This window comes from Polyergus mexicanus, unplaced genomic scaffold (genome assembly GCF_030449975.1).
Source record: "Polyergus mexicanus isolate NDT 795.1 unplaced genomic scaffold, iyPolMexi1.0 SCAF_27, whole genome shotgun sequence".
Classification (NCBI taxonomy): domain Eukaryota; kingdom Metazoa; phylum Arthropoda; class Insecta; order Hymenoptera; family Formicidae; genus Polyergus; species Polyergus mexicanus.
Window position 1 is genome coordinate 2,217,232 of NW_027223347.1, and position 26,442 is coordinate 2,243,673.

The 26,442-nt window shown below is 35.2% G+C and overlaps 1 protein-coding gene across 3 annotated transcripts in view; it reads right to left on the reverse strand.

Moving 5' to 3' along the window:
- The window catches only part of LOC138943507 (rho GTPase-activating protein gacJ), a 123,701-nt gene that overhangs the window by 5,180 nt on the left and 92,079 nt on the right, over window positions 1–26,442 (reverse strand). The window contains exons 3-6 of one of the 3 annotated variants that reach the window (XM_070314361.1): window positions 4,732–5,209; window positions 806–1,054; window positions 380–530; window positions 46–256 (exon numbers count right to left, since the gene is read on the reverse strand). In XM_070314361.1, the coding sequence (XP_070170462.1) occupies window positions 46–256; window positions 380–530; window positions 806–1,054; window positions 4,732–5,209 (1,089 nt within the window). Of the gene's footprint in view, window positions 1–45; window positions 257–379; window positions 531–763; window positions 1,055–2,305; window positions 2,418–4,731; window positions 5,210–26,442 lie in introns of those variants that run through there. The other 2 variants (XM_070314360.1, XM_070314362.1) reach the window with 2 other exon arrangements.

The window sequence follows — 26,442 nt, forward strand, 5'->3', positions numbered from 1 at the left end:
TATATCTATGTATCTTTGCGTTAATTAAATTAAAACGCAATTTACCGTTGCTGCTGATATTATTGGCTGCAAGGGTGATATTGTGGTCGCGGAAATTGCTTCTATAGGCGGAGATGTTTCTGATGAATACGAATCACTAGGCTCTTCCTTGATATCTGAATCCTCGAACATGCTCATACTCTTCGTACGTCGTCCATGATTCAGTCTTACTTTTGTCTCTTCACCTCGCTGATACCTTTCGTAAGGTAATAACAATCTGCAAAAGATCCTTTGTCATTATGCAAGCACGGTCTAAACATCGAAAATTGCTACGTTATAGAAAGGAAAAATATATTAATCATAGAAATATTAATATCTATAATTTATTAAAACATTTTACCTTTCATAATGTCTACGTGTAATAGTCGCCGCGCTCGTAGAACCCGTATTACCGCCAATGTCGTCGTAGATAGTTTTCCAAAGACGGCCAGCGCTGACGGAATCGTAACCACCGAGCATTTGCACCTTCGTGTAGAACAGGAACAGATCGACTAGAGATAAAAAGACACATTTAAAACCATTGTCCAAAACTGTGAGCACGGGGTGATCGTGATATCAATTTTGCGAGAAGAAAACCCTGCTGTATGTTAGCTCTGTGCAGTCTGACGGTCGAATCACTGTCGGAGTTACGCGAATTGAAATTCGAAACATTGAAAAAATCGATCTGACCATCCGGTGGCAAGATCGGTCATCGGATACCGAGGAAAAATAACAAGATACTGACTCTGCCTGTAGCCCAGCAGTGGCATCTTTCCGACCGGCGTACCCCGAGAGTTCATAAAACTCTGCACGTCGGTGATAAACTTCTTCTCCTCCGCGCTGGTCTTCCTCTCGCTCCGCCGTACCGCGGAAGAGGGTGGCCTCCCGACTGTGGGTATAACTAGGCTAGTGCTAGTATTCGCCGGTGTGCTCCTCGACGTCGATGCCACCGAGGCTTCGCTCTCGTTCGAAGATTCGCCCGGCGAAACGCTACGCTTTTTACGTTTTCGCCGTGGTCTGCCCTTTAATTTTGGTGCTGAAAAACACAGATAAACATATTAAAGCATCGTCAACATTCACCCACTTTCCTCCTCCCTTGCCCCTCTCAGATTTGCATATCTAATGTTGTGTTCTTTGTTCGTACATATACATATATCAATTTTTTTTTAATAAGGCGTGATAGGAAAAAGGCTAATTAAAGTCACGCAGCAATTTTATTGCTGCGCATAAATACTGCCTATCATTAATAATTCTTTCGATACCGTAAAAAAGCCAAATTGTACTATTTATTGTCACTTAATGATGACTGAAATAATGATTTTCAAATTGAAGCATATATCTATTTATATATAAACGTTTGTTTATATTATACAATAGATAGTAGATACGCGCAATGTTTTTAAAATTAAATAGATACATTTCATACGAAATCATTATTTCAAGGTAATAATCGTAAGCGCAATAATAAAGCAGGTAAGAACAAGCATGAATATTTCGGTCGAATATTTCATAGTAGTGTATGATTACAAGGTCGAGAAAGTATTTATCTGTTTTGATGCAAAACAATGTTATTGATGAACAAACTAGAACGTCGAAATGCCTCGGAAGTTCGTAGTAACAAAATTTATATACGATTTATACGCGATCGATTCATACGAAACTTTATTAATTTAACTATTTAATAACGTTCTTTACAACAAAATATGAGAATAACTATATTATGATTATATTATAAAATCCACACATAAAGTCTAATCTCTTCTTTCGTCCATTGATTACATACGTATTGTTAATTATTTATAAATAATATTTATGAAATTGCAATCGTAATTTCGATTTATCTTGATACTCGTTGATATATATTTTATATAGTGTAAAACGACAAAAATGTTACGTAAACCATAGTGTATACCGATAATTTTTTAATTAAACACAATGAAAAATTTTAGAATGAAAAATATTACATCGATTACGGCATTCGATTATCTTTAATAAAATAATAATGTATTCGATTCTCTGAAAAAATAAGAAAATATGTAAGACAACACGTGCTTGACAAATGCTTTAAAACGGTAATAATATGTATATTCGTATATTCGGTAATAATTTGTATATTTTATATTCAACAAGTCAATTACTACTTTAATTTCGTAATATAGAAACACGAGTTCCAATCGTGTGCATTGACAATATACGCGTGATATTACGTAAAACAAAATCGATACAAAAACATAAGATTTATATTCAATTTGGAAATATTTTTAAGATATATTCTATTGTCTCTTACCGGGTATATTCAGATAAACTACTTGATTATTCCGAATTTTCATTACTATGGCCATTGTGTCAGTCGTAAAATTCCAGTTACTTACGATTGCACACTTTTTAAGAATCGTATAACAATCGTAATAGTTTACGGGCAGTAGGAACAGTTTAAACAATGTAAATTTTGCGGACAACAATATGTAGTCTTTGTAAAAATACGACAAACGAGATAGACAAAACAAAGGAGACTGGGATAATTTGCACTGTCAAAAAGCGATAAATTCACATAAACTTTTAGTTCGTGATTATAATAATCAGTCTATTTCCGAAATTGTCCACAATAAATTGAGTCAACAGAACACAAATCAATTAGATCACGCGATCTTCCTTCGCGTTATCCTTGTCAGCGGTATATAATTTACACTTATATGCACACAACACAATATTCATTACGCTATGCTCGTCGAGTCGCGATAAACGATACCGTGGCAACAATAAAGTGTCCCGGCGATGTGAATTAGATCGATAAGAGAGAAAAAAAAAGAAGAAAAAAAAACACTGGCGATGCGACGAACGATATCACGCGAAAGGCACATTCTTCGGCGTCGTCGGCGTTTTCGATCCGAGCGTCGAAATACATACGCCACACGACGATTTCTTTCGATTAGCCGGTTCGTACGCAAGTGCACGTGTATCGTCACGAGCGCAGGATCATGCGTGTCGTGCGTCGCCTCGCTCGCCTCACTTGTCTCGCTTACGCGCGATCGATGCGTCAGGAAAACAAAGAATGTGAGCGTCGACGGATTCGCTGACAATGGGATCTAGCTTTAACCATTCGATACCGTTCGTGACGCTTGGGCCTTATCTGGTCTATTACATCCCGGCGTTGCGCGCGCGACCCAATGAAACGACTTTACCGCAAAGTCAATCTTTTTTTTTTCCAGCGCCGACCCGATCTTTCAATAGCTCGTCTATCCTTAAGGTCGCGGTGTGTTTGAAATCGGCATTTCTTTGTGCGAATATATATGTGTATTTCTGCTGTTGTGTGTCTCTGCCAAAAAAATATTCGAGAGAAACGAATGAAAAATAATATTACTCGCTTTTTGATCGATTTCCCAAATTTTTCTTAACAATTATACACTTAAAAGAAGATGAATTTAGGAGGAGTTTCTCGCAGGTGAAACTTCGAAAGATAATATTAAAAAAATATTTATGTTTGATTATATTATATTGAATGAAAATATATATCAGTTATACAATTTGATATTATCTATTAAAATATATGTTACCGCGCTGGCTTATATTGCCTTTGGTTTTTCTTATATTTAAAATATATATAATATAATTATATTATTCATATTATTTTATTATATTAAACTTTACATGTGTGTACACGAGAAATTGAAGAGATTTGAAATGTTTCATCAATTGACAGTCCGAAATTTTTTTTTGCTTTACGATTTCGTTCTCCGTATTAATGCATTTAGAGAGAGAGAGAGAGAGAGAGAGAGAGAGAGAGAGAGAGAGAAGTACTTCGTAATAATACTCTATATCTTCTTTTTCTTTTCTCACGCTCAGTTATTGATTTTTATACGACCAAAAAAATGATATTATATCCAAAAAAATCTTTCCAAATAAACGTTCTTTTATATCAAAGAAATATACTCTCTAAATCACAGTATAACCGGCAAAGAAATAGCACACTCTTTCCTTTCTCACGTGAAAAAGAAAAGAATACAAAATAAAATCTTGTATTGATTGCGAGAAGTTTTCAAGAAAATTTATTTTTACAGCAAATAAAATAATAATTAATACAGTTATTTCTAAATAAATAATTTCGACTGAAAGAAAAAGAGAGGTGAGAAAGAAAAAAAGCATTATGAAAACTTAATGCTAAAAGCATATCAGTGTTTTCGTGATTGCTACATGTTGCCATTTCGAAAGATAAATAAAAGTAAATATCGGTTAATAATATTATTAATAGATAATGTGCTATATATAGTAATACATGCACACGTAACATATATAATATACGTAGGGTCATCTAAGTAAACTTAAAGATCATGTATTATAAGGATCTTGATATTATAAATTAAACGCAGATACTAGTATCTCTCAATATTTAGTTATAATACGAATAATTATTTTACATCAATATTTCAATTTTCAAAAGCATTTTTTTTTTTTTTTTTTTTCGAAAATTACGCACAAGTAATAAAAAATTTTATAATATTTTAAAATTTTATAACAAATATTTTACTTGTTTTGAGAGGAAAATATTTTTCGATCACACGATTATTTCACAATATTTACGAGACATTTTGTGTTATCTACAATTGTATAAGAATAGAGATATAACATAAATCGATGCAAATTTTCTTATAGAATTTTCTTTGCGAGTCGAATCGTGAATTGAATTCGAAATAAATGATCGCCAATCGTACATACCTAAATGATTACATAGTAATTCGTGAGTCTCGAGGTCGGGATAGTCGAAGGTGTCTCGGCAAAAGAGTACCCTGGTGCCGGGGGTCGCGGTGAAGCCTCCTAACGCGGCTGCGATGGACGAACATAACCAGGAAGGCTCGGCGCCCTCGAGTCTACGTAGGAGCGCTCGGTAACGGCAGTACCTGGGATACGAGAGCACCACCACCTTCGTTTGAAAGCAATCGAGTCTCCTCGAAGAATTCAGGTTGCTCTCGTATTCCTTCTGCTGTTTGTCGACGTCCGAGAAGTCGATCCCTGGATCCGTTAGCACCTGCGGTTGCGGCATTTCGTATCGCAGCGGGCTGGCCTCTGGAGACGACGTCGGGGTCGTCGGATAGGACACCTCTCGGCCCCATGACCATTCCAACGTAGGCGAAAGCCACGTGACGAGATCGTGTACACGCACAACCACCTTTTCCGATATCGTCAGCACCTCATCCTGAAAGCGAAAGGAAAATAATTGAAATTAGCAATATTAATCAAAGGATCTTAAATTTATTATTGATTATTTATCTGTTGTCGATATTATCTCATCTGTAGAAAATACGCGTTCGAATACAAAATAGATATTTATTTTTATTAATGACGATTAACAGATACGCGAGAACATTCCAAAGCTCGTATATTTTTATTATAAAAATTTAGTATGGCTTGTCGCGAAAATTTTTATCCCATCGAGCGAGACGTAGACATAATTCCTGTTAAAAATCAGTATCACATAAATGTTAAAAAACTAAAAAAATGTAAAAAAACTCGGCACTAGTATTGATCGTGTAATTAATAGGACTTTATTTTACGAGAAAAAAGGAAGAGTCTTTGCACGATAAACACGGAAATAAATCAAGTTCGAGAGATCGCGAATTGGCGTGATCGAAAATTCGTACGAATTTCGGCAGGAATTTTCCCGACAGGACACCTACGTTTACCTATCTACAATGTGGCTTTCATCGCGTTTACCGACTTTCAATTGAGAGGTAGCGACTCTACGTGAGAATGCCAAGAACTTTCCCGCGAGCTTTCATGGCGAGATACAATTGTGTTGGGACGAGAGTGTGTAACGATCTCTCATTTCCTCCAACTACATGAAATGTTATATATATATATATATATATATATATATATATATGCACATAATCCACGTGACATAACCCGTGGTTTATGCTGCACCCTCGAGTGCATCGTTATCTACTCCGCCTCTACGATAATTTAATTGTTCGCCTGTGCTTTCAGAGCGATGTCATTTTCGCCAAGTTTGACTTACTACTTGTCTCGTATGCTTCTTGTCTGCTTCTCCCATTAAACGCATAACTTATTATCATTCATTTGAGCAGAGTTCAAACACTTACGCAACTTCAACGATATCATATCACATGTACCCAAATGACTTCATGTGATCTGCGCTATGTGCATATATAAATTTGCTTTATTGATTATAAATACGTTTGCTTATATAATATTTATTTTTCTGTCTGATACAAAATAATAATTCTATGAAAAATTATCTCTATTCATTTTTATATCTATTTGTAATATTGTGTATATATAATATGTGTGTGTGTGTGTGTGTGTGTGTGAGAGAGAGAGAGAAAAGAAAATAATAATAATTATCCGGATAAATAAATATAATTATATATTTATTTATCGGTACTTTTATGTTTTTAATAGAAACGATAATAATTATAGAAATGTACATTAATTCGTCGAAGCTTTTAATTTTAATAAAACAATCTTTTTTTTTTTTTTCCCGCGTTTCTCCGAGCGTGGCTTCTTTTTCTCTATGGGCATCGACTCTGTATAATCCGATAAATTTTCCGCACGAATGAAAACCCGCGCGCCGTAAGAAAGACACACTCTTTCGGTAATTGCGCAACGCGCCGAACGAAGCGTGATTTACCTCGTACACGCCCAGGGCGATTTTATACGGTGGCTAGCGGAAGATAATTTATTGGCGTTGCAATATCTATCGGGCCAAAGTTGGGAAACGGCTTTATTTATACGCGACATAATGTTCTATTTGGCTTGGGAGCCACTGTTGCCCGGGTTATACTTTCATCTTTTAGCTCTCTGGTGTGTGTATTCGTCCGTGTTGTATTTTCCCCCAAGCCCGCGGATTCACCCTCCCCTCCCCCTTTCCACTGCCCCTATGCTTCCTCCCTCTCTTAGCCCGAGAGTTGTTCCAATAGTAGTTTCCCTTCTACTACAACCTTTCTACCGGTCGGCTTCTATCGTCTCTCTCTATCGTCGACCTCCCTTTCGTTCTCTCCCCCTCAACCCCTTTCTTGCTCCCCTTGTCTTTGTTTCATGCCGCCCTTCCCTCATCATCCCTCTCATCTTCCCCGCGCACCCTCGCCCACATCCCACCCACCACGCGCTTCATTCCGTCGTCCCCGCTTATTCGCTCGCTGTGCTTCTCCCCGACGTGTGTTTCTCGTCTCTTTCCCTCTTGGCTTCCGAACCGTGGCTAGCGATGGGCCCGATCCAATTCCCGAGCTGTAATTTTCAATCGATTCACAAGCGGGACTCTCGTCGAAAGCCATCGACGGACGTTAGAATAATCGCTGTCCGATCTAATAATTGAATCACGCGCGCATCGCATTTCATCGCTTCGCGTTAATTTCTCGTGCAATATTAAACACCCTTCAAAATTGTCAAAGCGTAATTTTCATTTAAGAAATAGACGAGAGAAATAATCTTGGATTTTATTTTTCTATTCTATTATAATAACATTATAAATTTGCGAATTTTATTCTAAAATATCAATCATAATAATTCCCTCGAAATAATGTAATGGATTCAATTTATTGTACAAAATATAACTGAAAACATATAAAAGAGATTTATATATTTTCTTATATATATATATATATATATTGATTTAATATTTAATAGAATCATTAAAAATATTTTTATGTGGACTAAATTAATTATTTAATCGCTTATTAATTATTATATTGTTATTTTGGAATCGTAATGCAAATGGTTGTGATTTTAAACAAGCAATTTGTAATCATGCAATTACACGTCTATCAAGATGTAATGTACTTTGCAATATTATGTTAGAATAACTCGCAGCAGGTTCCAGCTATAAAGAAATTCTAAATTGCCAGGGATTAATTTCACGGAATAAAAGGTCGTAACCTTCGAGACCACGATTGACCTTCCCTATCGGTGCCTCGTCGAAAAAAATATCGGTACCGTTTAAATCACGCTTTATCCCATCGCTACGTTATCCTGCGCGTCGACTCGTTCTATCTCTTTCTCGTGTCCGGGCGAATTTCGATGCTGAAAATAAACCTTCCAGGGGAAGACACGCGAAAAACTACGATTGAAGACATCGCGTGAGATGAACAAACTTGACGGGAAATAAGCTTTCCTATAAAAAATTCATTAAAATTCTTTACATTTTAAGATATATATTTTGCGAGTTTCCTCTAAACATTTATAAAAATAATAAACATTTCTAAAAGTAATATGAACCTATATCCCTATATTATCCTTCTTCACCTTTTTATTTCTATTCTTTCTCGATTGAAAATTTTATTACGTTTCTCCTGCTTTTGTGAATATTCCCATTAGGTAGAAAATTTTCCGTTTGCCGGAAAAGTAACCTCGGTTACATCATTATTCCAACCGACGCGAGGCGAATTTTCTCCACTTTTAGTCGATTTATTACAGACGATTTCCCGAGAGTGTCCGCGGAAGATTTCGAATTTCACGACACGACTAATCGACTTGCCGAGCACGATTCCGCTGATCGATTGTTTTTGTTCGCGTCCACGGCGCCGGCGATCGGTGATTTTTTGCCAAACCCGATGTAATTCAATCTTGAAGTTTGCAAAGTCACGGATTTAACATTGTCGACGATAAAACAGCGCGTGCGAAATAAATATATCGATTTAAAGTTGGAGTACTTTGCGCGAGAAGTTGGACTTACTGTACGAAACTTATTCGTCGAAAATCTGACGCATTTGTGCCATCGTATATATTCTATTGTGTTGTAAAGTCTCTGTACTGTCTGCAACTAAGCAAAATCGCTTTTTAACTTTTAATAACTTTTAATGAACAAAGTGCGAGAATTTAGCATAAGTCGTTTGATCACTTTTAATTATAAATTAAATTTATATTATATTAAAAAGATATTTTAATTCTAAATTTCATTTTTTCCCTTGTCAACCTTTTATAAATATTGTTTAGTCATTATTGAATTGTTTATTATTTTTTTGCGTTAACAATCTGTTGGAAATAAAAGCAACAGAATCACAAAGAGCGCGATGAAAATTTTATTTCACTGTCGGGCATCTGTCGTAAATAATTAATTTCCATAATTATCTGTTTTTTTAAACATTCTAAAAAATGAAATAATAATAATTATGTCCTAAAAATTTTTTCTCTCTTTTCATATTAAAAAATTATTACAATGACAATCAAGTAAAGTTCAAATATGAGACCGTAAGAGCTTTCACATTTCCGATTCGTACCTTCCGCCTTTCGCGCGGGAAACGATAGCTGCGTGTAAACGCGTAGTGTCATTATGATTATCCTCACATGGGTGCATCCGTGTGTCCGAATACAACGACGTGCCACGCAGCGCCGATTGTAGTTCAGCTCTGTAGTGATACACACAGATACACACACGCGGATGCGCCGTGACATCGACGCGATGCCGCGCATCGAATCAAAGTGGAAATGTATTCTGACGTTGCTATGACGATTCATTCGCGTTCTAAATACATCGATAACCTATCAATCCGCAAGCTTGCAATACATATGTAACATAAGTAACATATGTAAAGAGTATAAGCACCTGTTTCCGTTGCAGAGAAATCGAGCATGGCAATTACATTGGAGAGGATAATTTTTGAACAGAGAGAATATATTAATTTAATATAAATGTAATTATTAAATCGTACCAGACAAATCAATTTGTCTTGATATTTTTATTTAAAATTTTCAATGCAATTTTTATTTAAAAAGCTTTTGTAATTTTAATTGGTTGAAATTAGCTCTTTGAAATATAACAATAATATGCTTTTAGGAATAATAAAATATAAAATAGAGAACATTTTAATGAAAACATAAAAAGTCGATAGAAGGAGAGAGAAAAGTAAGTTTTGTTCAATTAAAAACTCAAAAATATTAACTACATATTGCAAAGCACTAAAAAGTCGATCAGTGAGATATTAAAAGCAGCAATGTCTCGTATTACTAAACGCGGTAAAGAGGGGAGAATGAAGTTGAAAGCTTATGCTAAGGTTGGACGGGGCTAATTATCAATACGAGAAGCGCAGATAGGGGCGATCAGAGGGATGCAGACCGCATGATTGAGTTTCAAAGGGAGTTAAAAAAAATTGTATCGAGAGAAGTGTAGATGTCTGAAGCTTTCATGGAGATTTAAATTATAAGCAGTTATAAGATTTGTAATAGAGGAACCTATATAATATCAATACATGGAAAAACTGAAAAGAGAATTTTATTTTTATATTATGTTATGTGCTATACATTTTATTATATCTATTAACGTTCACTATTTTTATAGTATAATCTTTCACACATAGTGAGAGAGAGAGAGAGAGAGAGAGAGAGAGATCAATTTTTCTTTCGGTTTAATAATATATAATAACAAGTATTTTAAAATAACGAAATCACGCAACCTTCTCTCTAATCTATAAATAATCTTTTGCATTATACGCAGCTGATCTAATTTTACAAACATGTTATAACGTATATAAACAAAGATGAAATTTATTCACTATATTATTAGCATAGCCACACTAAAGTATCAATCTGCGTAATATCATCTCGTTTTTCACTAAACTTCTTAACAATTTTTTTATATATAATTTAAATTAAAATCAACTTCAAAGTGTCTCTCTTTCAAATAAGGAGGATAGAGTGAAGAATTGAAGGAGAGAGGAGGAGAGAGAGAGAGAGAGAGAGAGAGAGAGAGAGATGTGCAAATATAAAGAGAGGCCGATTCAAGTTTCGGCTGGCGATAAAAATGTTTTTGTGTCACGAGACGCGTCTATACTCTTATCATTTTACGAATTATCTACAGCTAGAGTTGTGTAAACGCGAGACGAAATAATAATCTCAAATTAAAATTCGTGTCGATCATTCGACCTTTGATAATGAATATATTCCTGCATAGCGTTATCGAATTAAGTAATGGCCTTCCTTTTTTACTGCTGTTTGAATTATATTCCGCATTTGTTACGAAGAGCATAAATTTTATCATACAAACAAGTAATTGTAAAATAACGAAAAAAAAAAAAGGACGAAGAATCAGAGTCCAGTATAAATCCGCGATACTGCAGTTGACATATTCGCCAAGCGTACATAACACATTCATACGCAGAATGGGGATATGTAGCATCTCGACGCAGTGGTGGTCAGTTGCTTCATAAATATTATGGAAAATCAAAAATTATTCTATAGGTAACAAGAAATTTCGAGGTAAAATGGAAAAAAAAAAAAACAACTGTCAATTTTAATATAAAAAATCTTGCAGCGAAACAGCAATATACGCATTATATTGATAACTAAAACAAGATTGATGAAGCAATGAAATTACAAACAATATATATAACAAAATTTTTAACAATTTTCAATCGTATTTCGAATAGAACGTCCGTAGAATTATTGCATTCGATCAAATGAAATCATGCAACAATAGGCAAACATACTCTGCGCTATGTATTTTTCGATAACGTGCACGCACGAATATCGAGAGTTTGCATCTATTTATTCATATTGCACATTTGTTATTTTAAAAGCTAACCGTACAAGGTAGAATGTAAACATTTTTACCATACAATCGTAACAATGCCAATGTGAATTCAATGCGCCACGTAGAGACGAACAAATACAATTAGAAATAATAATAGATCGTTATCGGGGACGAAACATGTTTTTCGCGAAACTGGAAAAATAAACGCGTTGACAGCGAGAGAAAGAGAATCGATAGAATTAATCTGAATCAACAGCAAGTAATGTGAATCAGCGTTATTGAGAGCCGCTGGGAAGCATAAATCACTGTTAGATTAAACCCTGGAGCACGCAGTAGTAGATGGGCCAATGGTATGCTTTCAGGAAATATAGGGTGACCCAAAAGTTCTGATCCATATTTCATCGACCCACGTGCAGTTGCTGCTCGCAGATGTCAAGCCCGAAGTGAATATCTATTACTTTATTAACAAGCAGCAACTGAGAATTTTATTTCTCTAATTTCAAAGTAATATCATTTTAATTGTTTATCATATATCCACACATATTCAAAAAAATATATTTTCATTAATAGCGATAACTATTAGTTAAGTAATTTTATAATTAATTATACATCAGACTCTCACGATTGATTATTCGATACAATTATATTAAATTTGTGTTACTATTAAATACAATTAAAAAAAAAAAAAAATATCTTTAATTATATTATTACATCTCTCTCTTTTTAAAAGATAAAATTATGTTTATTAAAAATCTACTGCTATTCGAAAGATAATTCTCGAAAACAGAGTTCATAAATCAACGCAAAAAATTGTAGACTAACGATCGATTGTTCTTTAATTCGCAACGATACTGATTTGTAATTTCTCGCATGCTCGAAATGTAGAGACTGCAAAATTACTCCTAAAGCAATGCTAAAGGCCAATTAAACCAGGCCAGCAATTAGAGTGCGCATAACGGAGACTTCTCGTCTCGTCGTATCAAAAGTCGAATCTTAATTCTAAAGCGATAAACGAGTTTTTGTACGACTCGATTATTCTAAATAAAAACAGAACTATCTTGGTATATCGCGCACGAACTCGAGCTAAAAGGAATTTGATTATGCTCGATGGTTTACACACGGTGCTTCTGGATCGATGGAGCCTCGTGGCTCCCTCCTCTGTTTCTCTCTCTCTCTCTCTTTCTCTCTCTTTCATTCACTCACCCTATCGCTCTGTCCCTTCTGTTCCTCTCTTTCGCACCATTTGGCCTTTCGCCTTTTTCGTCTCGCTGGATATTATATATAGCTCCAAGTATTGCCGTGTAGTATGCAAATATTGCGTACGGGCGTGCACACAAAAATATTTGATCATGTATTTTTTTTTATTTTAATCTAAATTTATATGACGCCATTTCCCCAACATATATATATATATATATATATATATATATATATATATATATATATATAGATAATACGATAACCCTGGTGATCCAATAAATGTTAAACAGCAAACAACACCGGTTTGCTAGCGATATAGCACGTTAAGAAGCCAATGCTAAGAAAATCTTCTTTCGTGAGACACGCATTTCAACACGCTACGTATACGCAACCCTTCTGTCTCTATATTATGTAATACAGAGGATTAACAAAGTAACTGGATATGTATTTCATTAAACCGTAGGAGAAATGCTGGACGATTAAACATATAATTGATTGCAGTCCTTCGCTGTGTCCTTAATCCAACGCCGGGCTTTATCGATTAATTCGTCTTTACGTCTCGCGTCACAAAGACCAGTTTATAATACGCCATCAAATTATTAAAATTACTCAGAAATTTGCTAATAAATCCTCGGAACGATCGGACCACGAGCTCGAGATTAATTAAATTAATATTCATCCTAATATATTATACATATAGATATTTGCTGATATAACGCGGTCGAGAAATATCACTGAAACCAAATGTATCAGTTACAGTCATCAAATTTTGCGTCTCTTTTCACGGACTGTAATTAAATACATACGATGCATTTCATTAATTAATAATAAAACAATAGTCTACGCATATTTATTTAACAAAATTGAACGAAATTGCGCACATTCATATAAATTTTATTCAATCTCTCTATTCCTAGATGGAGTATTCAAACAGCGTGACGTTCGTTCCTTCCTGTAAAAGTCTTACCGAGAACTACAATAACAGAGGGATCGAGCGCGGTTGCTTCTTTAATTCAATAACCTCGTGAAACTGATACGAAACGTCCACACTGGAAATTGCAGCAGCGAGCTCAGCAATCGATACTCGCGTAGAATTTCAGATTAAAACCGACAGTAAATTTTTTCTTTATATTCCATCAACTAATTTGAAATATGTTCCTCCCCACGAAAAATACATATAAAATTTACGTTTGTTAGAAAAATGGAGAGCATTATATAAAATATTATATTTATATTATAAATTTTATATATATAAAATTTATATTTTATATACATATATATATATATGCATGTATGTGTGTGTTTATTACTCTAATATTGTCATAAAAAAATTATATGACGCAGATATTAAGATTTAATAATTTATATCGTTATGCAAATGTACATCTCTGAATATAAATTGTTATTAACGACCCATGAGGATTCGCGACATTAGTTATTCAGAGATAAATAAAAGATGACATTAGTGTGAGAGAATTATATTTGAAAATAAATTTAGAATACCTTTGAATTCGCATTCGGGCGAAATGTCTGACTATATCAAATGCAAACGAGTATATTGAATTGCGCGCAGCAATTGTCAACCGTCATCCTCTCGTCTCTCTCTTCTTCTCGCCATCGATTGTCGTAAACGTAAGATTTCTCTAAGAACGGACAAATTATCGTACTAAAGATTTTATTATTCACATCAAAGTACATTTTAATAATGAAATAAATTTATCTCGGCAAGTAATACACAAATAGATTCGGAAGATCGAATAATTCTTTCACTATTTAATTTATTTTTAAACGATAAGTCTTAGATAAATTACAATTTAAAGTTGAAAAGATTAAAAATAAATTAAAGATGAAATATATATGCGTGTATGGATGGAATACAAAAATTTGCACAAGATTAAAAAAGAAATATGCTCGATGAAAAAAATATATAACATATAGAAAATTGCTATCTATTTATTGAAGAAAGAATTGCACGAGTTTGTAGATAGATATGCGCGTTTTCTCTATTTTTTAACATAATCGTTTATTCAAAGTGTAACGAAATCCATGCATTCTCGAAATACGCGTAACATTATCGACATAGTTATGGGCGAGACTGTGAAACGATGTATGTAAACGCGAAGGCCTTGCCCGCAGCCGGATGAGAGGCGGACGAGAGTGTTTTGCGGTCGATGCACGCGTGTTAGTGCTCACGCAAGGTCAAGATGATTCGTGCATCCGATTGATCATATTTTTTTGTCCGTCCTTACCGTCGCATCGTTTTAAGCATGAATCCATACACGCAGAAGCGATAATTCGCGCAATATCCTTACATGTGGCTTTCATGTTTATTTCCCGCGCTTTTCGAGAAATGCGTCGAACATAACGAGAAGCTTCACACGGGATTAATACAAACCGGTACGTATTTTATTGGGTATAATTGTATACCGAGTTGTTTCGCTGATCGCGAAATCCATCTCGCTCGGTAATCCCGACATTGTAAGGCCATTCTAGAACAGGTTTCGGCGAATGAGACGCGTGTTTTCTATTTTCTTTTCTGCGAAGATACCAAGTATATTTTAATAAACGATATTGTGTACGACAGAGTATACGATGCGAAAAGAATCAAAGGCATCAAGAATAAATGAAAACTTGCCGTGTAAAAAGGACCGTCTGAAAATAGTGCTTCTTATTTCAATATAATTTTGACATAGAAATAAAAAAGATAGAGAATATAATGCGTTATTAAAATAAATTCAAAGAAATGCAACCTACCATGGAACAACACATATACAATACATTTAATATTTATCATTGTTAAATAGAAAATTATGTACATTATGCAAGTGGCATATGTGCAAGATATCTTACCTACGACAAGTTGAATTATCTCAGCAACGAGCCATTGCATGAATATTTATGGGAGTGTGCAAAAGCGTTACGGGAACGTAAGAGTATCTCGCATGTTCCAATCTCCGCGCATGAAATTATTATTTGTTTAATAGTACTAAAAATTACAATCGTAATAAAAGTCGCCCTCTCAGAATACAGAATATACAGCGCGTATATATACGTAAGTAACTTGTATAAGCATTCTACCTGACTGCTACGGAAAGCAGAAAAATAAAAAACAAAGCTCTGACGAAAAAGAAATCACTTTCGAGGATATGATTATGCGACTTAATTTAAAATAAAAATCTTGCTCTCTGGCCGAAACAATGCTCGCGACATCATTACCGTAACTCGCCCCTTTCATCCGTGTATAAGCGTGATAATCATCCTATTGTGAGCAATGCCGGAAACGGCGTAATGCCAGGATGTCTCGTTTCGATCTTCGAGGCAATTAAAAATGGTTCAGCGGCCATAACGTTGCGCGTGGAAAAGCGCAACAAACCATATGAGAACCACTTTGTTTCCCGTTTTAAATTTCGCGAGTCGGCACGACCCGATTATAAATTGCAAATGTTTTATTTATTTCGCTAATGAACCGACGACAATACAAAACAATTTTTACTTACGTCGGTGGTTTACTTGTTTTGCTTTAATCTCTATCTATATGAGTTCATGGGACTAATTTTAATGTACATATATTATAAATTTACAGTAAGTTAAATTAAAAGTTAGAATAGTAAATTTCGTATTTTTATACAATATTAATGCAAATGATATAAAATAATGGAAACGTTACGCGCACACATTTTTTTTTTAATTGGAGTTCTACATTCTTGTAGATAAATGTGTGATTAGAACGCTTCGAAGATATAGTCGCAATCTCATAACGAAGCTTCGGTGACCATATAACCGGCGAATGCGTTCTGCTTGGCGCCAATTAGGAAGCGGTTAATGAGCGTGGGAATTAATGAGGCTAATACTCAATTGGAATATCGAAGTAACGTGCTTCAAACGTAAGATGAGTTCTTGTAGCGGCGATAGGGACCTTTACGTTCACCACTAAGTTGAAAGCTATTCTATAAGCCTCTCTTCTCTCTCTTCTTCTTCTTCTCCCTCTCTCTCTCTCTCTCTCTCTCTCTCTCTCAAACATAATAGCTTACATGCATAACGCAGTCATGCAACATCAGTACGGTGCTATTCCTGCAGTATGATTTGCCTCCAGCGGTTCTCTATATCGACGATTTTAATTTCATTTAAACGAATGATCTCAATCGTTTAAATGTAATTAAAAAAATAAAATATATTGAAGGAGAGAAAAATTGTAGAACAATATATCGTGTTCATTTATTTATTTACTTTCATCTCTCTCTATAAAATCTATTATTTATTACTTTTTATTTATTATTTCTTATTTTTTAAATCGTGTTTATAATTTTATTAATAGATATACTGTAGACAAAATTTATCGTTAATAATATGCCAATCGCAAGAACGAAGAAGAAAATATTTTACTCAAATAAGATGGAAGAAAAGAAAGAGAGAGAGAGAGAGAGAGAGATCGGGCGTGCACGCCAGTTCTTTATAGCGATGTAAAAGTAATAAGCAAATTCTAGTCTGACTCGTGTCCCTTTTACCCTCAGTCATTTCACCCACCCTTTGAGCACACCTTGGACAATTCCTATGCCGCCGCAATCCCCTTATGCCGTACAAAGTATGGCAGAAAGGGTCGCAAATTCGTATTAAAGTCGCTGTCGTGACTCCTTCTTGTATTCCCTATATTTTTCAAGTATTTTCATGGAACGAAAAATAATGACAGAACAAAATATGTGCATCTATAACCGCGCGATGAGTTATTACATAAACCCATTTCCGAATTATATAACCATATGTATATATGTGTACATGTGTGTATATATACAATATTTCGAATTTATAATTTCAATATTTCCGAGATGCTTGTATTGCCACAATTGTACAAATGCACGCATTATTATATGCAAAAGCAATGGAGCAGCTATTTGCAATAGAATTACGGATAGCTTTCAAGCTCTTAAGCGCAATCGGAAATTGAAGAATCATGGTTTGAAATTACGTTGACTATTTAAAAGATAACGAGTTATATGCATCGTCTCCGGCTCTCGTGATAAGGAGAGGGAAGATTAACGTTAGGTTAATACGTACATATCTTAATGACTTTTCTGTTATTTCGGAAGTGCGGACACATAGATTCACACATATGTGACAATTAGAAAAGAAATTCATGCGACACATTCTGATAACATTAACCTGGGCGTTATGATAAAAATATATAACAACAGAGATACGGCAGGGGAGGGAGAAGGGTTGTATTAATAAAAACATTTTCCATAAATATTCCGCGCTCTTTTGCGTTATTTCAGAGACATAATTTTCCAGGGAAATATTTTAATAAGATTCCACAGATTTCCTTTTGCTGCACGAATTGATTCGCGAGATACGTCGATCGGGGAAAGAACATACAGTCGAGCGTAAATTCGCCAAATTAACGCGCCACGCTACGTTAAACGGCACTTTATGGCAATTGCTCATTACATTTTACGCGAACCGCGCGCTCGATTGTTAGATATATCCCATTATCAGTCAACGGACTGAGCTATCTCCGGCCGGTTGAAAGAAGGGCATAAGTAAAGCAGTTACCTGCCGATCTGCGTATCATTTTTCAAACACTCCCGAGTTATTCTTTCGCGACGTTGATTGATGACAGAGACGTGCTCGCATAAAAGATTCCACTGGGCTTCTCTGTAAAGCGATGAAAAGGAAGATCTAAAGGATCTTTACCCGGCTGTAAATTGCTAATGTTTTATTGCCGTAATATTGTGCGACGAAGAGAAGGGAAATAAAAGTCGCAGGAACTTTAAACTATTTCGATCCAATCATGCCGGTTAATACCGCAAGGTGATATGTGCCGCGAAATTCGAAAAAATAAATCCGATTATTACAGCTGTTGTTGCAGTGGAAGTATATGACTCGTTAAAAGGCTCGTTTGAGGCTTAAAATAGCTTCGATATAGCTGGCACTAACGTAAAAAGCATATTGTTTTAAATATGCGTATCTCCTAAGAATTAACTCTGACAAATAGTTTGCCCAACGAGAGAAATCAAAACGCGCTGTAAACGATTTTGTGTTTATTATTAATTGTCTCAACGAACAAGATTCGATACTGAGTTACTGTGTAATTGAACGTTATAATATTAATTTCCAATCAATATTAAAAATTAATTTAATGACAGTTTTGTTGAGAAAGACATTTATAAAAAACATTTTCTATTATTTAACCTTATATATATTATATTATAAAACTAGTAACTGAAATATAGCTTTTATCTCACTTTTGGAATAATATACGATATCAACTAATACATGCTACATTGATATGTAGTTTAATTAATATTGCGTCGCGATTAATAAATTTGTCGTAACGTTATATATTGTATTAATATTATTGCGCAAAATCATCAAATTTACGAATATTATATAACTCGAAAAAATATAATTTTAATTTTAAAGAGAAAAATATTAAATAAATATTATACGGATATGAAAAATATGTATTATTTAACTTGAAAATTAATTCTTCAAAGAGAAAATTGAATATTCATAAATTATATTGCTTCAATAAATATGCATTTAATATTATATGATGAAACATTCAGCTAATAAATATTTGACCGTATGTATTACAGTCTGGTAAACAAGTTCTTACGATTGCATAATTAAATCTAATATCCATCGAAATATGCATTTATATGCTGCATATATTGTACATTTGCGCAATAAACAAAAATATTTTATATTGTTATTGTATTGTATATGATTCGGTTGAATCATTCAATTAATTAATTGTTATATAATTGATTTCGCACGTATCTAACGAAAACGCGATTAAATCATATTACACTCATTGATATCAACATCGTTAATTACATTTATAATACGTTATAATGTTCTGTTCAATCAAATACATGGAGCGACTTTTTTTGCGCTTATCGTCAAGTCAACGAATATGAAAGATATTGATCGTTCTACACCGCTCGTAAATTTCAAAGTACCCAATATCCTTTTGATCCCGCAAATGCCCTGTGCTAATTATCCAGAGTAAATTCCGCTTTAAGCTAATTACATAAAAACGCTCACGCGACTTCAACTTGAATAATAAAAGTGACTCTATTGATAAATTTTCAAGAAAATAACATTTTTCAAGATTCTCTACGCGATTTTCTACGCGATAAAATTAATAACTAATATCCAACTTGTGCTTTTCCAATATTCTCAAAATATCAAATTTTATAACTGTTTGCGAGGGCAGCTTTCATGCTAAATTCACAAAGATATGCGGGATAATATCGAAAAGTGAGTAAAACTGGCAGACAAGCGTCTGACAGCGTCGCGCAGATAAAATCTCGCGAGAATAAGAAAGGCAAGGGAAGGAAATTTATTATACACATTGGTTTGGATCTCGGGGCGGGAGTTAGAGGATGGCGGGACCAGGACCGCTCGATGCCGAATTAGAAATTTGTTTGCGAGGCACCGAAGTGGCGAGCGTTATGAGACGCGCACCGACGTTGTGGGAAAGTTCTAGACGAGCAATTTTCGATCGCACGAAGTAGTCGAGTTCTCTTTTCATCGGCAGCGAATTTCGGAACCAAAGCTCTCTCCAAAATTATTCCGGTTATATTAAATTCTTCAGCGAGGTAGGCTTTTCGCGACGACGATCGCATTGCGAAGAATATTGTTAAAAATAATCCGCATATTTCATACTTTTCACGTAGCATGCGTTCCTGATACACAGTATTAAAATAACAAGTTTTTTAAATAGATGTGTATTCGCGTGATACTGTGAAAAATATTTATCAAGATAATAATATAATTTCGTAAAGATGAATGACAATCAAAAATAACGCGAAACGGTAATAAAATATAATACTTAATTGAACATAAAATAGATTTGCTCTTAGACTATCTCGGTGAAACTAGGTTATACTCGTCAAGATCGTTATTTACTGTTACGTACTAAGGAGGAAATTGCAAATTAATCAAATTGCTTAAGCAAATCAATCAAGTTACTCGCCGTCGCATTACGGAATTTCACGAAATATCGCTCCGTATCTCTCTACACCACGAGTATAATTATACTTGAAATATAATTTCCCTGTATAAGAAATAAGGGACCAAGTATGCAAGGCCTTTCGTCCGTACCGCAGGGAGCCGCATTTACATCTTTATACGCTGACGGACATTAAAATTTGCGCATGTATGTCGGATGATTTTAAATACCCGACTGCGCACATTGCCGTAAAATTCGTCGATTTTATTCGCGTAACCGTGGGCGTTTTTAATATATCTCTACAGGGTTCTTTATTCAATTATGCCCTCTAAATCTAACAATTTTCCACGATGCTCAGCACGCAGATATTTAATGTAAGAGCTCAACTTGACCTGGAACATTGCCATAGAAGCTTATTCAAGAGAATTTGTCGAATCACGACTATGACACGATGTTACCAAAAGGGAGATAGTAGTTCGTACCGTGCAGTTTAATTTTTAATATTTAATTATTCTGCGGGTTTTTTTTATATCAAAAGATGCTTCTCACGCGGACTAATTGCGAATTTATTTCGCGAGCATCCTATATGCAATTAAGTGATCGATCAATCGAGATCAACGACGCTGTTACAATTAGCTTGACATTTGTGTGCTGTCAAAATAATCGCAGCCCGTACTAACTTACTCCGCGCCTTTGCGAGAACGTTAATCTATAAAATCGTCCTGTGATGTAGTCCTGCCGGGTCGATAACACGCGAGGCGTTCCAAAGCCGGTTACACCAATCCCTGTTAAAACTAACCGTGAGTAACGCGAATCCTCTGTTCCTAATCTGTTTTATAGCTGGAGTTATATTCTCAGAGAGAAACGGCGGAATCGCTAGCCGAAATTGGCTCATCCTCTCACGGGGAAATTTGTTGAATTAAGATTTAATTAGATTACTAGTAAAATAATTAATGTACAATGTACGATAATATAAATAACTCCGTATCAAAGTGGCATTCGAATTTGCGTAATTCGTGCAGGTTTGCGCGAAGGTAACTGCAATGAATGACAGGCGATCAGTTTCCAATAGAAATTCGAGAATTTTTGTCACAGCAACAACAACGGTCGCTTTTGAAGAGTTTCGGTTGAAACTGCAATCGCACGAGGCAAGATGAAAAAAGAATCGACGATGCCCCGAACGCGCTTACTCGTCCCTCAAATAGTACAACAAAATTGGAAAATTGTATTGTATTTCTCTCTCCTCCCTCTTTCTCTCTCAGAACGACATGCATACATCGAGCGCGTTTACATGGACAAATATTTATATCGCGTTGGTACGGTTTTGTTTATAAATGACGGCTTTTCCGCACATCCGCGCTACACGCACTTTCGAGCTGGAAAAGGTAGGAATTGAGGTTTTTGCGTAAAAAAAATTTATACGTTCTGTATTTTCTGGCAACAAAATACGAATAAATCAAAGCAACGTGCGCGCACGCAAAAGATTTTTATGTCATTTAAATCGATCATAATGTCTTGCTTGGCCGCGGTAAATAACGGATTTTTCATTCCCACGTGAATGAATCATACTGTCGGTATATTTAGAAATATCCGCGGAATATCAATTAAAACGTCATCTGTCCAATTAAGAGCTCGATATAAACGAGCCAATTTCTTCTCTTCCTCGATATCGATTTATTTCGAAATAGTTGAGAGTACCTATGCCCACGTAATATATAAATACATGCGTGATGCAGCTGCGTGTTATTACGAAATTATTTCGCCATCTACCGCGGTTCCTAAACTCGAGCAGACCCACGCGATTTCAAAGCAATATCGTTTGCGCGCCCGCGAACCTGACGCCTTTCGAGCACTCCTCGTTCCAAATTACGGAGATTAGCCATTCAGATAATATGAGAAGAAAGTCGGAGGTAATTCTGATATCGCGATGCGAGGCGCAGATTAATCATAAGGGACTCTGCCCTTCATCGTGTCTGACAATCAGTGCGGAAACAGCTTTGCCTTCAATCCCGAGGGAACTCACGCGTGCGCACTTGTACGGTCGATGCTTTTGCTTGCGATATACTAACCGCAATAAAGATGATAACTAGATAGGAATATGATAAAAATAAATTAATGCGAATGATTTAAAAAAATGAATTATGATCCGTATAGATAACATTTAAAAAAACTATCTCATATAATTTTAATTTATTCAAAACTTTAATAAATTAATTAACTAATTAACTAAGGAATTTTTGATCGTTTCTAAGGGAGTAATTAAATATATAATAATGAAATTTATCGAAATCTGATGCAACATGCGATCAAATAGGGTACGAGATAACGTCTTATGAATAGCTCGCAATATCAAGACTGCAATGGAGCAAAAAATGATCAAGACTATATCATAATTTTCTACAGAGATTATATCGGATATTTTGCTTCGTATAAAGAAATATTCTCGTTTCTGTTGGAATATTTAATTTTGCAAAAATAATTATTATGTTAATTTCAGAAATATTAATCGCGTTTTATCGATCGAAGAGAAATAAAAAAGATTGCTACGCATATATCTACATTTGATTATGAAATACGCGATTGAATCCGCGAGAGTCGCGGAATCCTCTATTGTAGATTGGGACATGCATTCGTTTGTGCGATTCAATTCGTAAGTGTCTCCGTTAACGATATTCGAAACGCGGTCTGTATTGTATATGTCTCATATGTACAGATCAGTCGCGATGGACCGTTAACGAGTATTGTTTGCGGGCGACACATGTTGACAAATGGACTCGCGATGATGGGAGACGTTAATATTGGCAGACGTAGAATTAGAGAGCGTTGATTTCACGAGACAACCTAATCAAATCGTCGCTAAAAAATCATCACTGATCAATCGCCATTAGCAATTTTCTAACGCGTATTAAAAATTCCCCATACGTTTGATAGAATTCATCGTTTTCGCCTTTTTATATTCGCTCGATTCGCGTGCGCGAGTCTTTCGCTTGGACTTAGTCATCAACGATCGTTAGACGTATCTAATGAAAAGTTCGATAAAACCACGACGAGCGATCGCATTCCTCGAATGCTATAAAATCCACCGGTTGATTCGAGATTAATTAATTAATTAAACGTTGCTAAATTCATGGTGATTGGACGTTATCGGAGAAGGAATGACGGATCGATAAAATGCCGAGCTCGCTGTAATCGCTCATTGGCACTCGCGTGCTTCGACAGAGATGAAAGTATTTTACGAGCGAATACGACGGTAAATATTAGGGATGATGGAGCATTCTTAACGAGTTTATTGGCGAAAAAGCAGTCGGATAGATCTAATTGAAATCGTGGGCATGCCGCGGGGAAAATCGTGCATTCGAATTCTCCTCCTTCGATATTTTTCTGCTATTCGCGTGCTAATTAATAATTACGTGAGCGCGCGCACTTGAACATAGAAGGCAGAACTACTTAATGCGCAAACTGTGATCGATAGTCATTAACATTAAGACGACTACGTTAGCCTAACCGGGCCTAACCTGGCAAACGGAAATGATTTATGAGAACCATGAGAGACGGCATGTAAAATGCATTCAGTTCCGCATAAATACTGCGACAAAGTTGCAACGGCATAACGAAGAAAAAAAGCCTTTAATCGCGTCAGTTTATAAAAGCGAGAGAGTAAAGCGCGCGCGGATAAATTTATATTTTCAATCGACTATTTAGTGTCGAGATAAGCATATAAAAACGTCGCGTTATATTTCACAGATATCATTTCGAGAAATCTGAAAGATATTATTACCACAGTTTTATCGCAATTGCGTCAATAAAACTTTATGAATAAATGTTTAATAATTGAGTAATTATGTGACAAAAAAATACATAAAATTGTATCTTTATGCGTATAATTCTCAAATAATACATCTGATTTATGCGATACGTGTCTTTGAGAGATATCCCGTTATTATTTTCATACTTATCGTGACTCATAAAGATATATACGATCATATTTGTCGTACGTATCGCTGATCATTTTTTTTTAGGTAGTTTAGACACGTAGAGGGAAAAACGGACGTAAATGAAACCGGATCGATGAAATTGAAAGCAACATAAAACTTTTGCGAACAACTGTACTCGTTGCAAGTCGGCAGCTGGCTTATCGCGCGGACTGTATCTTGAAAGAGAGAGAAGGAGAGAGAAATACAAATTATTAAAGTTTTAATAACCGGCACGCCGTTACGCTGGCGAATAACATTGTCTTTGATTACGCGAATAGAATCACCATCGATTTCTCCGATTTAACAAAGTTTAACTTCATCATCATACTTTTGTAACGAAAAGCGGACACTTTCAATTTGTCGAATGCAAAAAGGGAAAAAAGAATCAGCAGTCTCGTCGAGGAAGTTCGAAATTCGAATTACGGGCAAGCTGACTATTTATAATTTACGTTAATTATAGCCTTTATTCATTAGCAAAGCCGGATGGTATAATTCGTTTCTTTTTATTCTCGTAACGACATCATGGCCTTTAAACTTTTCAACCTCGTCTACTGCGCGTTGTTTGCATTTAATTATATCGTGATTATATCAAAATTGTAATAATCTATATACACACGCGAACGTAATTTAAATTAATTAATATTGCAATGTCAGTCGCTGGAAACTCCTATGAGCCAATAATTTTGACCGGGGTTTGTTTTTTTCTCGCGAAAAACATTTTACATCGATTAAACCGATAAATCGCGAAACGTCGATAAATTACGAAAGTCGGTCGAGTGAGATGCAAATACTTCTTGAAATTCAATAATTTCTGTGGACTATCCAAAATCCGATATAACACACGCCCTTTGAACGCGCGATGTAAATACAGTTATCGTATCTTATCGAGGCCGAGCTTACAAACGAAGCCGTATCTTAACGCAGCATCTTTTCACGCTGCATAATTATCTGATAGACCTCGCAGCGCGAGTGACATAAGAAAGGGCTAGCCAGCGGCGGCGACACGATTTGACCCGAATCGAGCTCTTCGTGGTATAGTTAACGCCGATCACAGATTTCGTTGTGAAACTTTTCTAAGTCACTGTCGATTCTTATATACATGAGCTTAATACTCCGACTATAAATATTACCATCTCCGATATGCCGTCTCTGCTGCGAGAAAAAGGAGAAGAGTGGCTTCGTTCCTTCGATGGAGAATATCAGGAGGGGAATGACCATTTTTGCGAGATCTTTTTCTTCGCTGAGAAAATCCGTGCTACATGCTGTATAAAATATTTTTCGGAAAATATATTATGGATTAGAAGCATTAAAATGAGATCTTTCCTCGTACCACGTTTCTTTGAAAGGCTCAGATATTTCTCGTAGATATTCGTCGTAGAGACTTGGAGATATTTGGCAAGTTATATTATAGAATTTCTTAGAAATAAGCTATAAAATCTCTACGCGTATCGTGGTTTCTTGGTTTGTCAGCGAAGAGAAAAGAACTATTATTTTTAATAGTCTCTCTACTTTAATTGTTATATTATTTTTCATTTGTATTTTTTTCTCACTTATTTTATCGCGTTTGATACATTTATACAGAGGCGTTATTTAAGTAAAATTTATTTTACAACAGTAATGAAATAATGTAATAAAATTTTCGATAGCAATTAAACATCAGCAATGTTAGTCTGAAATACGATTTTTAAAATATCTTTTTCACGACTTTTTTTCATTACAGTTTTTAATATCCGTTTATTAATAATGGCCACGTTTAGCAGCACGCTTCATTAGCTGAAAAATATAAATTCGTGAAATGTATGTACACTGTCTCGCGA